Raw genomic sequence first — 17,739 nt, 5'->3', positions numbered from 1 at the left:
TTTACTCAATGGGGCCTTCAAAACAGTGTCATTATATACAGTGTATAGCCTTAGCAAACTATTAAAACAATGACAAGAATAAAAGTAATAACAAAAGTTAACAAAACCTTAAATGAAAATGAAGAAAACCAAAAAACAAAGCATAAATATCCCAAGATATAAAACAAAAATATTAAGGAAATTACAGTTTCCTTTGGAATTTCATTATGGAAGAGCAAAATCGGTGAGGAACTGGCTTATTCTCTGTAGTGAATTATCTTCAGCTACACTTGCCCATGACATGGTGTCAGCTTCGGCACTGCAGTAGAGAGACTCTTGTGCTTTTGGTGTGTTCTGTCTAGATGGCAGTGTGACATAAACACAGTCTTCCTTGTCAGATTTCCCATCACATATGGAGTCAGGGTGCTTAATAATTTGTCTTGTGTTCTCTGTATTTTAGACTTATTTCTGACACAAAATTTTCTCCAGTGATAGTGAGCCCACTGATATGGATCAGATTGAGGCTGGATCACCTGATGGTAGGTTGATATTTGCCTCACTATTGAGTTCAAAGCTGAAAAGAGGTGGCATTTTCTGAGGAGGCCTTGAACCTGGAGTGTACACTTCACCTTCAAGGTGTTCCTGGCTTCATTCAGCCTTCTCAGTCTTCTTAAGAGGTGCTGTCAGGTAAATTCAGTAAAGAAAGTATGATTTAGAAACAGTTTTGCTGTGCCACTGGCATGAAAAATCAGGGCCTATTCATCCCTAGTAAACAAAAGTTAAGGAAGGAAACACACTACATGATCCCTGGCTCTTGGGGATGGGTCTCAATGGTAACTTAGTTGCCAGGGACATAGTGTTTCTGCTTCAGCAGCTCCATCTGCAGGAGGCTCTCATGCTGGGCTGTGGTCTGCTCCAGTTCCTGCTGGAGGTTTTCAAACCTAGGGGAGGAAGATAGATGGGACACAAGCCTGGTGGGGACCTGCCATGTCAGCTTTTGAGCCCCCACCAGATCTACTCAGCTAGACAATCGAGCATTACCTTTCAGCTGAGTTCATTCCCTGCTTCCCCAAGGGAAAAGGGTCAGAGAGCTACCGGGCAGGATTTTTTCCTCAACTTTTTTTTTCTTTTTTTGGTTTTTCGAGACAGGGTTTCTCTGTGTAGCTTTGAGCCTTTCCTGGAACTCGCTTTGGAGACCAGCCTGGCCTCGAACTCACAGAGATCCACCTGCCTCTGCCTCCCGAGTGTTGGGATTAAAGGCGTGCGCCACCACCGCCCGGCTTTCCTCAACTTTTAAAAACTGATAGAAGTTGATCTGGAAAATACACAATTCTAATGCTGGATTAGAAAAAACAGCATATTTCTACAACAGTCCAAAGACATCATTTTGGAGAAATATCAGTATGACAAGGTCTGAGGCACAGGTCAGGGAAGATGTACCTGGTCTTTTTTTTTTTTTCTTTTTTTTCTACTCTGGTTTCTCTTCAGATCGTATAAATCTTTCGCCTTTTATCTGGTCTTGATTAGATACCAGGTGAATGTGAACCTCCTGGAAAACTCTATGCCTGCCCTCTAGTGGAGCCTACACAGCAATGCAAAGAAGGCTCTGATGATTCCTAAAGCCCAGACCCCTGCATGGGATTAACTTGTCAACTCCTACTCTGTTTATGACCAGAGTAAATCTTCTCATGAGAAACTGATAAACAGTGAAGAGAGCCAGCAATCAGCAGTAGGCTGCTGTATGCAAATCTGCCAAAGTGTAGACATTTATCTCTAAACACATTCATGATGGAAAATAAAGTTGCAGGAGGACACACTTACCTTCACGATTGATGATCCCCCTCTAGGTTTCTGGTAGTCATGTGAATATTTGTGAGGAGATCTAATCTAAGAGATGAGATACTCAGAGGATACTAGAGGTCTCAGAAGGGAAGAAGAGGACACAATCCCCATAAGACCAAGGAGAAAGCATATTGCTTCCAGGACAGAAGTTCCTGTTGACTGAGCCAGTAACAACACTCTGAGGTGTTCTTTCCCTGGCTATGGCTGGGAGCTTTGCCAGTTGAACAGAAACTCAAAGAAGACAGAGATCCAGGTACAGCGGACCCACTTGGATCCACCTGCTTCTTGAATCCTAGGTTCCTACCTCATCTGGGACACAGTGACACAGTGAAATGATGCTGCAGCCAAGTCCCTTTGCTGGGTGAGCAGCTCCTTCTGCTTCCTCAGGGACTGAAGATTTTCCTCAAGTCTTTGATGTTCCTGTTCATTAGAGCATTGTGTTTTTAGGAGAGGATTGTGTGCACCCCTTTAAATACACACATGTGCAAGCACACACACACACACACACACACACACACACACATGCATGCATGCATGCACACACTCTTGAACACACACATGTGCATGGATGCACGCATACAAACACACTACATTGCATCCATGTTTAGTTTCCCAGATAACACTATTGTAAGAAGAGATCATCTGGGATAGTATGGAGAAGAAAGTTACCTTTTATTTACCCACACCCTCTTTACCCATATTCCAGCCCAGAGGCATTTCCATTCTAGAATCAATGGTCCACCTAGAGTCTGTATCTCAACTTTCTGTATAATTGTACATAGCTTCTATCAGGGCTGCACCATTTTACCTCATATCAGGCCTGAGTCCCCACAATCTACAACATGTAGGGACAGAGGTGCACATGGCCCCAAAATTATGGGCCCTTACTCTAGATTTATTATTCCTTGGAGTGGGCTACAGCATCATGTTCACCAGAGTTCCTTCCCTACCACAAAATGATGCCTTTAAGTATCTTCCATGTTTCCTAATACCCTTACCCTTCTCACTTCGGGGACATTTCCTGATACTCAACTCCTGGTGGGCCCAGTCATTTCACCCATGTGGCATGGCATTGAGCCATGGACATGCACCATGGCTCAGGGCAAGCACTCTGTCTCTGAGAGCATGTAGTAGACCTGAGCTTTTGTTCTAGAGTTGATGGAAAGTGGAATGTTATGAAACGTGTGACAAAATGAAAGTAATAGGAGTCAAGCAGATGAATGGCAAATAGTGAGGGCTTTTGGATCATGTCCTTTCTGTGTGCCTTCATCAGTCTTCAGATATGAGGCTGCACGTTTTCTCCATGGAGAGACATGTGGTGCTTCTGACCGGCTTCAGGAAATTGTCAGGAAATCCTTTCTAGGTTTTATGAGCAGTTTCAGGGGAAGATCTGAGTCCTTCCTCACATTCATTCATCCACTCAAATACCTACCTATGTCAAGCACCATGTTTTGAGATAGCATATTCTGAATGCCTTTAAGTAAGAAATAAAGCCAAAGGTATGAGCATAATTAATGACTGTGCTCATATTTGATCCTGAAGTGTAACATTTATATAGATTTAAAGATAAATCTCAGTATATTATGTTCTGTGCATGTCATTTTGCATCAACTTTTCAGTAATTCTTGTTTTAAAAGTATCTAGAATTTGAAATATACAAGGTAATTCATCTAACTGGAATGTTTTTTCACTAAGTCTTTGAGACATTAGTATTCTAAAACATGCAGTAACCACAAAGGCTACTTAATTTCTGAAGTACCTTGGAAATTTTGATCCTTGTAAGAATGTTATATTGGGATAAGTATGTGATGATTGCTGTAACTGGTTAAATTATGAAACCTGAACTGTCCACAGGGGTCTCAGAGCACTAATGACTAATAGCCTTAGACCTGAGAAGTGCACAGGGCACATAGGACAGACTCTTAAAGGCACAATGCCATGAAGGAACATGGCATTTCAATGACTCACCCTGGAACCTTCCTTGGTGCTTTTTCACTGGTTATTTCCAGTGAACTCACTGACCTGCATGGCAGAGTAACGTCACTTTTGCCTTTTCCTATGAATTACTCTGGAACAGCAGTTTCTTCAAGTTAGAGACACGGCAACCCTAATCCCATCAAGAAACCTTACCCAGGGATGAAATTTTATTAAGAGTATCATTCATTTGAAACAAAATTCTGCACAAATTTTCACAATGCACTTTAATATTAAAATATTCTCTTAAGTTTCAGAACCACAAGAAAACCCTCTAAGGCAGAAAGCCACGGGTTGGTCATGAAAAGTACCAGGGAAGGGCCAATGAGATGCCTAGTTGGGTGGAAGGAAAGAACTTACTCCTCCTAATTTGTTCATTGACCTCTATATGAACAGCATGACAGAATGGCATGTTGTGTATTTTATGTTCATTCTCTATCATATGTATGTATGTATTTCCCCCTCTCTAAATAAGTGGATATATGTTATTATTTTAAAATCTCATCAGTCGATTTCCATACACTCATCATATGAAATAATTAATTTTTAAAATAATGAAAAAAATTGAATGCAGCTTACAACTGTTTGTAACTCCAGTTCCTAAGGATTTGACACCCTCACACAGACATACATGAAGGCAAAACACCAATGCACATAAAGTAATGAATAAACAATTAAATTTTTGTAGGAGCTAGTGGGGTCAGGAGCCCCACAAGCATCCCACAGAACTAACTAACCTAGGCTCATAGTGACTCAAAGCATGAACCACCAATCACGGAGCATGCATGGGTCTTACCTAGGCCCTCTCCATATATTTTACAGTTGTATAACTTGGTCTTCTTGTGAGACTTTTAACAGTGGTACCAGGGCTTTTTTCTAACTCCTGCTTTTGGGACCTAGTCTTCTACTGAATTGCAACATCCAGCCTTTCTTCCTTCCTTCCTTCCTTTCTTCCTTCCTTCCTTCCTTCCTTCCTTCCTTCCTTCCTTCCTTCCTTTATTTCTTTCTTTCTCTTTCTTTCTTTCTTTCTTTCTTTCTTTCTTTCTTTCTTTCTTTCTTTCTTTTTTAAGCTGAGGACTGAACCTAGGGCCTTGAGCTTGCTAGGCAAGCACTCTACCACTGAGCAAAATCCCCAACCCCATACATCCAACCTTAATAGAAGAGGTCATGCCTAGTCTCACCACACCTTGATATAACATGGCAGGCAGATGTCCATAGGAGGCTCACCCATTTCTGAAGAGAAAAAAGAGAAAGAAGAATGGATGTGGAGCAGTAAGAGTGGAGGTGGGGGAGGGGATGAGAGGAGAGGATGGAGGTGAAATTTTGGTTAGGATGTAAAAACAAAAATAAACAAATAAATAAAAACATTCTTCCAATGAAGGAAGAATATTGGTGTTATCATATTTAAATTTGAGATACTAAAAGAATGTCCCTCAAGGGACATTACCACTTATTCTGACTTTATAATGTGTTTGCAGTTGTACAGGAATAGATGAATCATGCTAGGAATAATTTTGAGCTGGTCTAATACATAATGTGTTTGCCTTGTACTGGAATAATTATATCTTGTTTAAACATTATTATGACCTGGTTATTGTTTTAGATTTGGAAATTAATTATGATATCAAAAGATATAATTGTGTATGTCAAGTTCGCATGGGGTGCAGTTGTGATAGCTATTTTTAGTTGTCAAATTTATTACATCTGGAATTAACTAAGACCCAAAAATTGAGGGGCACACCTGTGAGATATTTTTGCTTCATTTGAAGAGAAAAGATCCACATGAAAGCCAGCTCTTTGCAGTTGGAAGACATTCTTTTAACTGGATGTTGATGAGGAAAGAAACACCTTTAACTCAGATGTTTTGGGCCCCCAAGCCTGACCTGTAATCTCAGCCAGGCCTTGTGCTGGAAGCCCATATACAGAAATGGAAGAAGGGAGCTTTTGCTCTTTAGCTGCTTGCTCTCACCTTGCTAGCAAGTTCATTCCTTCCCTGGCATTGGAGCCAACTTCTTTGGGATTCGAGACTATACTACTGATGGGCCGAGACAATAGGTGTAGTGGACTGGATTCTTGGACTTTGCCATCAAGCTAGCTGAACCACAGCCTCTAAGTCATTCTAAAAAATAGCCTTCTGTATATATAGAAATGCATTCTATAAGTTGTTACCCAATAGAACCCTGAGCAATGCACCAGACAGGGATAGAACTTTTAGAGTACTTTGGGCCTCACAACAGCGTTATCTCAGTTATGAATTGCACAGAATCACTGGGCAAGAAAGTAAAATAACACAAGTCTGAAATTTCTCAAATGGAACACACAGTAATCTAATTAAATGAGTAATGATGTGAGATGGAGAGAGTCTAGCTTAAGTGAGAAATGAAAAACAAGATGTCTTAGCTTCTGTGGGACAAACCTGGCACCAGCTCCATCCCACAGGAAGATCAGAGGAGAGTAGCTTCTTCTTACCCTTGTTGTGACAGCTCTAGTCCGGAGAGCCAGGGGATAAATTTTTTTACACATCAAATCTCTGCCTCACTGTCAGTCTCAGGAGTCAGATCTATCCCAAAGGAGCTTCATAAGAGTAAATCAGTCATTTGGAGGAACTTTCTCAATATAACCTGAGATCTGCTGTGATAAAAGAGAAGCATCAGCCACCTCTCACCTTTTTAGTCTTGCACAGAATCACTCTGTACCAAAGATATGTGGCCCCTGATGCAGTCTCTATCCACTCCACCTAGTCATGAGGTTCCTCCCATCATTGCTTATCAGGACCGTCATGAGGGATTCCTCATCCTACCTACACCACCAGGAGGGTCTATTCTATTCTGCATTTTATCAGACAGGCTTAATAGGTGTTGTCAACCTAGAAGAGATCTAGCAAATCTGTTCCAATCTGACAGTCAGTGACTGGGGCAGGATCCTGAACCTGTGAGAGAGCACTGAATGTATGTGTGGCAGCCTAAGACAATTAGCATGCCTGTCCCTACAGGTTCCAAGAAACTTCAGTCTTTGGTTGTGAGTGATCCAATCAAACTAAAACAGCACACATGCCTTGGAATACAAAGGTCAATTGCAGGGACTGGAGAGATGGCTCATCCATTAAGAGCATTTATTGCTATCTCAGAAGACCCACAGGACAGCTAACAAACCTTAAATTAACTTAAATTCCAGGTCGACACTGTCTTCATCTGGCTTCTATGGGAATTGCATGTATGTGGTAGCAAAAAACCCATAAGTATAAAGAAAAGCACCACAAAATTATCCTAAATTCTCTTGCAGGAAATCAACTCTGCTGTTCAGTTATCACTCATGTTGTATTTCAAAAAAAAAAACAGAGGCAGATTACTTTTTACTTCCTGATTTCCTTTATACAAGTTTAATGAATGTTCTTATTTCCTGAGAGGCCTGGAGCAATATACTTGTGTTTCCTTTTAATTTGGTCCACATGATGATTTTGTGGAACATGTGTATACAGTGTAGCACATTTTACTGGTAGCTAAATATATGACCTCAAGGATACAATATGTCTAGTTTTTCTATTATGTAGTGGGTATCCATGAGGTAGGCTATACCACCAACATCCAAGTTGCCATCCCCCTGTGTAGCCCTGAGGCCCATGGCTCAGAAATCCTTGTGCAGCTTGAGCTTCCTGGAACTTACTGAGATACATCCAAGCCTGTGAGTTCTGGGTTTACAGGAGTGTGAAACCTCATCTGACTAAAGAAGAGTCTTAGAGTGAACAGTTTGAAATTTATTTGATTCATAAAATACATTCATTTTACTCAATGTGGGCTTTCAAAACAGCATCAATATATACAGTTTATAGCCTTAGCAAACTATTAAAACAATGACAAGATAAAAGTAATAACAAAAATTAACACAACCTTAAAAGAAAATGAAGAAAACCAAAAACCAAAGCATAAATATCCCAAGATATAAAACAAAAAAAATGAAGAAATTACAATTTTCTTTGTAATTTCATTATGAAAGAGCAAAAGAGGTGAGTAACTGGCTTATTCTCTGTAGACAATTATCTTCAGCTACACTTGCCCATGACATGGTGTCAGCATCAGCACTGCATTAGAGAGAATCTTATGCTTTGGGTGTGATCTGTCTGGATGGCAGTGTGATGTTAACACAGTCTTTCTTGACAGATTTCCCATCACATATGGAGTCAGGGTTTTTAGTAATTTGTTTTGTTTTCTCTGTATCTTAGACTTATTTCTGACACAAACTTTTCTCCAAGGATAGTGAGCCAACAGACGTGGAACATATTATGGCTGGATCGCCTGATGGTAGACTGATATTTGCATCACTAGTGAGTTCAAAGCTGAAAAGAGGTGGCATTTTCTGAGGAGGCCTTGAACCTGGAGTGTAGAATGTCATGCCTTCAAATTTTCTCTCGCTTCTTCCAGCCTTCTCAGTCTTCTTAACAGATGCTGTTATGGAAAATCATTTAAAAAAATATGATTCAGAAACAGTTTTTGCTGTACCACTGGCAAGAAAATCAGGGCCTATTCATCCCTAGTAAACAAAAGTTAAGGAAGAAAACACACCCCATGAACACCCTGGTGTTGGGGATGGGGCTCAATGGTGGATTATTTGCCTGGGACATAGTGTTTCTGCTTCAGCAGCTCCATCTGCAGGAGGCTCTCATGCTGGGCTGTGGTCTGCTCCAGTTCCTGCTGGAGGTTTTCAAACCTAGGGGAAGAAGGCAGCTGGAGCAGAAGTCTGGTGGGGACTGGCCATGTCAGCTTTTGAGGCCCCACCAGATCTACTAAGCTAGACAATCAAGCAGTACCTTTCAGCTGAGTTCATTCCCTGCTTCCCCAGGGGAAAAGGGTCAGAGAGCACCTGGGCAGGATTTTTTTCTCAAATTTTAAAAACTGCTAGAAGTTGAACTGGAAAATACATACTGTGCTGGATTAGAACAAACAGCCTATTTCTCCAACAGTCCAAAGACATCATTTTGGAGAAATATCAGTATGAGAAGATCTGAGGCACAGGTCAGGAGAGATGCAGCTGACCTTGATTAGATACCAGATGAATGTGAACCTCCTGGAAAACTCTATGCCTGCACTCTAGTGGAGCCTACACAGCAATGCAGAATAGGCTTTGATTATTCCTAAAGCTCAGACCCCTGCATGGGATTAACTTCTCATCTCCTACTCTGTTTATGACCAGTGTAAATCTTCTCATGAGAAACTGATAAACACTACAGAGAGCCTGAAATCAGCAGTAGGCTGCTGTATGCTATCTGCCAAAGGGTAGAAACTTATCTCTAAAGTGATGTTCTTGATGAAAAATAAAGTTGCAAGAGGATGCACTTCCCTTCACGATTGATGATCCCCTCTAGGTTTCTGGCTACCATGGAAATATTTGTGGGGAGATCTAACTTAAGAGATGAGATACTCAGAGCATACTAATGGCCTCAAAACGGAAGAAGGGGACACAATCCTCATAAGACAAAGGAGAAAGCATGTTTTTTTCCTGGACATAAGTTCCTGTTGACTGAGTCAACAATAACACTCTGAGGTATTCTTTCCCTGGCTGTGGCTGGGAGCTTTGCCAATCGAACAGAAACTCAAAGAGGACAGAGATCCAGGTACAGTGGACCCACTTGGATCCACCTGCTTCTGGAAGCCTAGGCTCCTACCTCATCTGGTACACTGTGAAGTGATGCTGCAGCTTTACTGCCAAGTCCCTTTGCCTGCTTCAGCAGGGACTGAAGATTTTCCTCAAGTCTTTGATGTTCCTGCTCATTAGAAGCTTGCGTTTTTAGGGAAGGGTGGTCTGCACCCCTGTACATACATATGTGTGCAAGCACACACACACACACACACACACACACATACACACACATATGTACATGTATGCACACATACAAGCACACTACATTGCATCCGTTTTTAGTTTCCTAGATAACACTGACATAATAGGAGATCACCTGGGATACTATGGAGAAGAAAGTGACCTTTCATCAACCCACAGCCTCTCTACTCACATTCCAGCCCAGAGGCAGAAAACACAGGAAACTCTGAGCACAAGGATGTGGAGAAAATTGTGTACTTTTACTCTCTTTTGATAATTTTCATTTTATTTTTAATTTATATGTGCAGGTGTTTTGCCTGCCTGTGTGTCAGATTAACACATGGGAGAAGAACTCAGTGGACTTGTAAGTCAATGTAGTGCTTGCCTTATAAACCTGTACACAGATAGGTGAACCCCAGGGTTCCTTGACCAGTAATCTAAGCTCTCCTAGCAAGGTCCCAAGTCTGTACATTGAAGGCTTAGTTCCCCAGCAAAGGACCACTGGATGGCAGCGGACCAGCAACTTGCTCTCACTCAATGCTTCTCAGTGTCTCCAAGGGGGGCAGCTTCCTCCTAAAGAAGCTCTCTAAACCACAGGTTGCCTCAATTTAGGCCCAAAGAAATGAGCTCAGAAAACAAAACAAAACAAAATCTCTAAAGTCAGTCCATATTAACCTTTTCTCCAAGTAAGATGATTGTGTCAGGAATTTCTTTGAATAACAGAAGGTTAACTAACTCAGCCAAATGATCACATGTATTATTCCATGCTTCACAATATTCCATGAACCACATTGTATGTTTTCCCTAATCAAGGATGAGCATCTGAATAGTTTCTAGCTGGGGGTTTTCTGATGAGTCCTGGTGTAAACCTGTTGTCCCATATTCTCTGTGAACACCTACTTTCCATTCTGGAATCAATGGACCACTGGAGTCTGCATTCAACATTCTGAATAATTATATATAGCTTCTCACAGGGCTGCACCATCTTACACTACTAGCAATGTCTGAGAGTTCTCATTTCTCTCAACCCTCCATCAGGCCGATTTTAACTCAGTATGAAGAAGTTTGGAATCAAAGCAGGTTCTGAGTGCTGCAGACACAACATGGAGTGTGTGATTTAGAGTATGAGGAGCCTAAAGGGTGCACTGAGACAGCTTCTCCTCACACCTCAGCATAGCTGTGGGACTTCTGCTGGGCTGAGATGCAGCCACAAGACCCTCTGCAGTTCAGAATTTCTCAAAGAATAAAGTCCATGCCAAGCTTCAAGGACAAGGTTAACTGAACCAAGGTTAGGCAAAGGTGAAAGGAAAATGGCGGCAGGCGATGAGGAAAAAACAAAACAGGATGCAGGGAAGTCATCAGTGGTCAGCCACAATTCACCCAGAGCAGAGAAGGACACAAACCGTCAGGCACCTTTCATGCCTCTCAGTAGCCTCTTTCTCACCTTCATGGACCCCATTACTTTGTTTTCTCCAGAGGATTTCTTTGCAGATAAATAATTCTGCCTCTACAAAGACCTGAAAAACCTTTAGCCTGCATCAGTTTTCTGTCATTTGTTGTAGTTAGCTGTATGGACATGCAGAGTGATGGGCAGCTCCATCTGTTCTTTGACTGATGCAAAGTGGTACTAACTAGATTAGGCACAGTACTTTCTCACTGAAGTCTCTCTCCATCATTCTTAAAGATGTTCCATTGTTCCATGAGTGAGTGAACATACACATAGAGGCTCAAACTCATATTCTCATACCCCATAGAAACACAAGACAACACATAGACACACACACACACACACACACACACACACACACACACACACACACACACACAACTTTCTTGAACGCAGAAGGGCAAGGGAGAATACGCGAATCTTGCAACAGCTTTTGTACTACAGGGAGAGGTAGTGTGTCCTTCCTGTTGTCTACAAGCCACTTAGACTCAGCCAGGCTTTTCTGCCCTGTCCTGAACTTCTTTCCCCTCCTAGGGAAGTTTTTATCGCCAGACTCACTGATTGTACAGATAAGTAACAACCTCTGCACAACTGAGTTTGACCACATAAGACCAGGTGCTCATGGGAGATGGCTGGACAGGAAGCCTCCTGATAGATCCAAGTTGACCCATCATAGTCTCCTCCCTAAACCTACCCAGACTCCTTCACAGTAGGAAGTGATAGACCAGAGAATGGAAGTCACCCATTGTCATTACCCAACAACTTTTGACCAGACTATAGTGCATGTTATATTAAAACATCTCAGGTCAGACAGTAGGATGCTACTTAGGTCACCCACAGCACTTTCCTGAAATGCAGCACTCTATAAAACTATGAGGAGCAATCTTTCATAAGAACACAGCCATATACATGTTAGAGTGAGCATCAAAATGTCAGGTTCCATGTGTGAAGCCAGTAAGACAAACCAGACATTTCCTGGGAAGTTACTTCTATGCTGAGAAAGAAAAGAAGTCTGCTTATTAATTTTAAAATAGATCCATTGTTTGATTCTTGTAGGGGACGTTCCTCCTTCCATGCTGTTTCTGCCTCTGATCTAATATGACACCTGCCAAGTAAATGAGACCCAGAGCCTTGACCCCACTCACTCAGACCTCTGTGCTACTCCCTAAGTGGCTCCCATCATAGCACTGCTCCTTCCATACTAACGTATCGGTGAGTGAAATGTGATTTACTCGTCTCCATCAATGGACTGCAGCTTCTAGCAGAGCAGTAGGGTTTGCTTGCCAGTCATGCAGTGCCTTTCAAGAGGATAACTCCAGAGAAAGACTTGTGAATGATCACAGAAATGAACTGTTGGATGGGATGGGTAAAGTGGATAAATGAGTAGATGTTTACATGGGTGTGCGTATATGTATGTGTATGGTTAGACAAGTGGGAAACTTGGCCCTGCTGCTTCAACCTACCTGCTGCTGCCTTGTCCAGAGGTCATAGATCTTCTCATGGGCCTCCTCACAGAGCCTCCTCGCCTCCTCGCAGGACTCTTGTAGTAAAATCTGTTCCCCCTGCAGCTTTCTGTTCTTCTTTTTCAACATGCTCACTTTTTCCTTTAGCTGAGTCCATTCACTCAGGAGCTGACTGTAGAGGGTGCTGAAATATCACCACAAATGATGAGCTCTACCTCCATCTGCCACTCCTGCCTCCTAATACCATCCTTCCTGCAAGGTCCCATGTCCCCATCCCCATGAACCCTGGGTAGGAACCCACATTAGCCATGCCAGCATCACTCAGTGGCAGGCCAAAGCCAGAGAATAGCCAAATTCCAGAAAGATTCAAACTGCTTCTGAATACCCTGACAGCAAAAGGGATTCATGTACCTATGAAAACTGGATCCCCCACCTCCCCCCACACACCCTGGTGTTTAACTGTTCACAGTATTGGGGAAACATGAGCAGGTAGAGGGAAACCATGCTCTAAGGGGGACAGAAGACCCAATGGGAATACATTTCATGTGTCCCATAGAAACCAGCTCTGTAAGCTCCTGCCAGAGCCACAGAAAATATCCATGGTGCAAACCATGTTTTCTCGCTAGAAGCTCCAGAAGTTGACAGGAAAATGTTGGGAGGAGCTCTCAGACTCTTCACTCTTAGGAGAACCTAGTTTAGGAGGCACAAGTCCAAGATCTATCAGGCAGGCTGCTTGCTAAGAGGTAAACAGACTAGAACCACAGCCCAACTTTGTTCAAAGTTGAAGAGGGGAGAAGCTGCTGTGGGATGTCTTTCTGTATGCTGTGAATATGTATTGTTCACATTGGTTAATAAGTAAGATGCTTTGGCCTATGGCAAGGCAGGATGGAACCAGGCAGAAAAATCAAGGAGAGACAGAGAAAGAAGTCAGAGGTGGAGGAGATGCCAGCTGCCACCCAAGGAGCAACATGCCAGCAGCCTGGCCATGCAACAGCCATGTGGCAAACATAAATTAATAGAAATGGGTTAATATAAGGTGATAGATCTAACTAGCAAGAAACTTAAGCCATTGGTCATACAGTTTGTAAGTACTATAAGCCTTTGTGTGTTTATTTGGGACCATTTGGCTTCAGGAGGTGAGTGGGACAGATTCCTCCTGACAGCTGGGTCAGGCAGGACTTGAAAAACTTCAGACTGCCAGAAACATTCCTTACCAATTTTTGGAGTCCCATCTAAATTAGGCACTCACCAGTAGGAGTTGGTCTTCTCACTCAGCTTCTTGCACTTGTACAAGGCCTCACAAATCTCCTTGGGGAATTTCTTTACATCTGACATCTCCTTCTTATGCTGTGTTTTCAGAATCTCAAGTTCAGAATTCAGCCTGTGGTAGGGCATGGCCCCAGGAGCAAAGAACCCCATGAACACAGGCCTCAGGGACCACATGAATTAAGGTTCTGTTTTGTACTACCCTAGCCCACTGGATTTCACACCCTGAATCCTATGTACTGGACCTCCTGATGTGCATTGGACTTGCCTCACTTTCCCAGGGCCAGGAAAGGCTGGGTGTCAATAGGGAAGTAGACAGGACTACATGAGCTCCCTCAGTAGACCTATAGGGGCAGACTAGCTGGCTAAGAGAGTCTGAGGAGTCTGTGCCACAGTTCGGGGTCTATCTGAAATCTGCAATGACATTTCCACTCTCTTGAGAACAGAGATTCTTTCTCCTTACAAGGATACCCAGAATTCATAATCAGTATTTCTGTAGAGGAGGCACTACATGAGGATGGCTTTATAAACTCCCAAGAGGATTCCAATGAGGCACCAGGATGAGCACAAAGGCTGAGAGCAGTGATGCTCAATGTGGGGCTCCCTGGCCTCAGCACTTACATCACCTGAAATCTTTGAGACATGTGAATATTCAGGCCTATTATCAATCTCTGACTCGCAGGATCTGGAAGGACACACACACACACACACACACACACACACACACACACACACACACTGTAAGGGAGCCTCTCAGAGACAGTACAGAACACACTCAGACACACAATCCTGAGCACAAAGAAATTTATTGCCCCACAGGGTAAGCATGACATTGGGAGCCTGCCTCTGGATCAGGCAAAGGCAGACAGCAAGCAGCAGGCTTTTTTTAGCAGTGGGATTTTAAGTAGAAAAGGTTAATCTGTACTAGGGTGAGTTGTTGAGATCTGATTGGATCAGTTAGCCAGTGTAGCCAAGTAATAAATTTTGATTATTAGACTTTGGTGTTTAGTTTCAAGAATGAGTCAGTGTCCACTAAAGAGAATGACTTTGGGGACTAAATTTAGGAATGTAATCTAATGGTTTATCAAGGGAGAGGGAAGTGAAAAGAGCAAAACCTGCCACTGCCATGTTTGCAACTTTTGGACCTCTTAGAGAACACTTCACATACATAATTCCACACACAGTTAGGATGTCAGAGAAATACAGGTAAGTGGCATTGTCTCATAGTATAAGGAACAAGCTGAGAGGAACAGAGATGAATTCCAGGCCTTCTGTTCACACACGGATGGACTGAGTAGGCCCACCAGGCCATTCAAGCTGCTCCCATAGCAAAAAGCAAAAATAAATATCAATTCAGAGCACTGAGCATCTCCTAAAAGCCAATGCCTGTCAGGGCCTCTTGAAATGCATGTTGTGATCTTACACACTACTGCCCCTCTCTGTACATTGTGATTCAGGCCACAAGCTCTGGTTTTCATTGGGAGGATTCAGAACAGACTATGTCCTATCTCAATCATACAGGCTTCAGTTCTGCCTCTCAGATGCACTCAGGACACAGTAGGTTCAAGACAGTCACCAGAGAAAAGGGCATGATGAATACCTGTTGTTCAACTCATTGTTGTTATAAAGGGCCAGGAGTTCCAGCAGTTCATTCCTCTCATTGGTCATCATCTGTAGCTGAAGGGTCAGTTTATCCACCTGGTTCAGCTGTTGCTCCTGCTCAGTGAGGAAGAAGGGTGTGGATGATGCCTTCCTAGTAGTCCCTGTAGGTACATAAACACAAGTGAATTTGTCCAGATGAATGGCATAGGGCCAAGAGAGATCATGTCGAGTCCCAAGAGGAGTCCTGAGGAAGAGGAAATGCATGGCACCAGTGAAGCCCTCAAAAATCCGAGCAGATATCCTTAAACTGGGTACCATAAGCCATGTGTCTATCTCCAATCTCTAGGGATAGATATATGCCTCAGGCCCTACTTCAGCCCTACTGTCCCTGAAAGGCATAAGCAAGGCCAGCCATGTTGGTTTGGAATTCTCACCAGATACCTGATGTGATGCAAGAAAGTCCTGGAGTTCCTTGTGCTGTGCATCTCTCAGCCCTGATAACCTGTGTGCAGGACTAAAGCAACTGAATGTCTCAGACCTGGGTACATGAATGGAAATTTTCCCTTCCTGGTATTTATATCAGATATCCATGAAATCTACAGAAATCCACTGAGAATAAAGTGCAGCAACATCCTACCCTGATACCTCATTAGTGGTTCTGGGCCTCCTTTAGCATTCTTTGCCAATCATAATGAACTGAAAAAGGTCCCAGCACAGCATCTGCCTCCCTGACATTTTCTGGCCCTCTGCCCTCAGAAATCCTCCACTTTGGATCTGCTCCTTAGCAACCCAGGTAATCTGCATAGGCCCATTGCTTCAGATGTTAACAGCTACTGCACCCAATTAACAGAAGGACCAATTGTGGCATCAACTTCTGCTTAGAAAACCAGTGCTTTCTATGACAATCAGTGTGCTTAGTTTTGCCAACATGTCAATTGGTGAACCCTGTAAGCACTTAATAAATGCCTCAAGGGCAGTTGGCATTGCCACAACACTGGTGATTTCACAGAAGATGCCAAGGGCTCTCCAGGATACAATAGAATTTCCAGAGCAGGGACTGTTAGGGTCACTGCTAATGTCATCACCTATCTGATAACCAACACTTCCCCAATTCACCAAAAGCCAAGCTCCTCTTTCCAGCAGCCTTCCCTGAGACAGAGCAAGACCTTCAGCACCTCGTCATTTCAATCCAGAGATCTCACTGATTCATTAGAATCTAGTTCATTCTAATTCAATAGTTCATCGTGTGTGGAGGGCAAGACTCAATTTCCAAACACTGCCCAGGAATGGCTCTTCTCATCCTGAAGAATGCTAACTAATAAGATGAGAAATAAAGGATGCTAAGAAATTAGCTCAGGATAATGGGGAAGGAAGATCAGTTCCACAAGGTGAACAAGCACATTAGAGAAGATCCACGGGACTGTTACAATGTATGGGGGTGGTGAAGGATTATGTGGGTCCTGTCAGAACAATGATAATCATATAGGTAATGATGAAACTTTTGCCAAAAGCTTCAGCAGAATACATTCCATCCATCATGATGTTAGCAAAGGAGTTATCAACTACTGAAAGGTATGACTGAAAATACCTAAGGACTAGGCTTCCACAGGTGAGCCCTCTGACACCAAGAACAAAAACTTACAGGAAGAGTGATGTCCCAGTCCTGCACTCAAGGTAGAGGAAAGATGACTGGCTAGTGAGAGGCAGGAACTCAGAAACCTTAGGGGTCACTGACATGCAGCAATCCTTGGTGGCTCCTGCCTTGCTAGTGCTTGTTATTTAAACTGGGAGAACCTCTAGCTCTGGGCAGGGGACTTTACTCTCCTTGTTATTAGTGACACACACCAAAAGACATCCAGTGTGTGTGAAGTGCAGGGCTGGTACTGAAACCTCTTTAGTCCCTCTGTGCTTCCTTCCCACTCAGAGTGAAAGCAGAAGGCCCTCAACAAAGCAGCTGCAGTCTTCACCATCCCTGGCTCTCTGTCAAACTAACCTTGAAAAATTCTCAACTTTGTTCTGCTCTTGAAGAACTCAGAAGACTAGGATAGGCCCATGGCTTCTCAGAAACTCTCACCCCCTTAGCCCCACTCCTAGAAGGATCACCTGAAGCCTTCCTCCTTCAGGAAGCTCCCCATCCCTTTCCCAGGACTCACTGCGCTTTCCCCAGAACCATTTATTTCTTGATGTGTGACATGGAGACTGAAGGCCATCTTCCTTCTGCCTCCCTTTGGTCTCCCTGTGCTCATCATTCTGTCTCCCAACAATCCTGTTCAGTCTAGTCAGCATGTCTGTAGGTGAAACACGAGACACTGCACAAATGCCCCAATGACAGTTGGTGTTGCCACAACACTG

General features: G+C 43.1%; 2 protein-coding genes across 2 annotated transcripts in view; one reads left to right on the top strand and one right to left on the bottom strand.

The window, feature by feature from the left end:
- The window catches only part of LOC131901231 (disks large homolog 5-like), a 156,998-nt gene that overhangs the window by 21,830 nt on the left and 117,429 nt on the right, over nucleotides 1-17,739 (top strand). The window lies entirely within an intron of this gene.
- On the bottom strand, nucleotides 818-17,721 carry LOC131901227 (trichohyalin-like). Its single transcript, XM_059252455.1, has 6 exons — nucleotides 17,541-17,721; nucleotides 15,386-15,548; nucleotides 13,769-13,900; nucleotides 12,520-12,703; nucleotides 2,126-2,241; nucleotides 818-920 (listed from the first exon to the last, which is right to left on the bottom strand). The coding sequence occupies exons 1-6, from the start codon at nucleotides 17,671-17,673 to the stop codon at nucleotides 818-820; spliced, it is 831 nt and encodes a 276-aa protein (XP_059108438.1). The 5' UTR covers nucleotides 17,674-17,721.

Source organism: Peromyscus eremicus, unplaced genomic scaffold (assembly GCF_949786415.1).
Source record: "Peromyscus eremicus unplaced genomic scaffold, PerEre_H2_v1 PerEre#2#unplaced_58, whole genome shotgun sequence".
Lineage (NCBI taxonomy): Eukaryota > Metazoa > Chordata > Mammalia > Rodentia > Cricetidae > Peromyscus > Peromyscus eremicus.
Note: the sequence above shows the minus strand (reverse complement) of the source record. Positions and strands in the feature narration are given on the sequence as shown.

Bases quoted from the DNA above. Each gene is read 5' to 3' on its own strand.
- LOC131901227 (XM_059252455.1), bottom strand. From the start codon at position 17,673: ATGCTGACTAGACTGAACAGGATTGTTGGGAGACAGAATGATGAGCAC. The intron at 15,549-17,540 runs GTGAGTCCTGGG...ATGTACCTACAG, and splicing joins ATGGTTCTGGGGAAAGCGCA to GGACTACTAGGAAGGCATCA. The intron at 12,704-13,768 runs GTGAGTGCCTAA...GTGATATTTCAG, and splicing joins GAGAAGACCAACTCCTACTG to CACCCTCTACAGTCAGCTCC.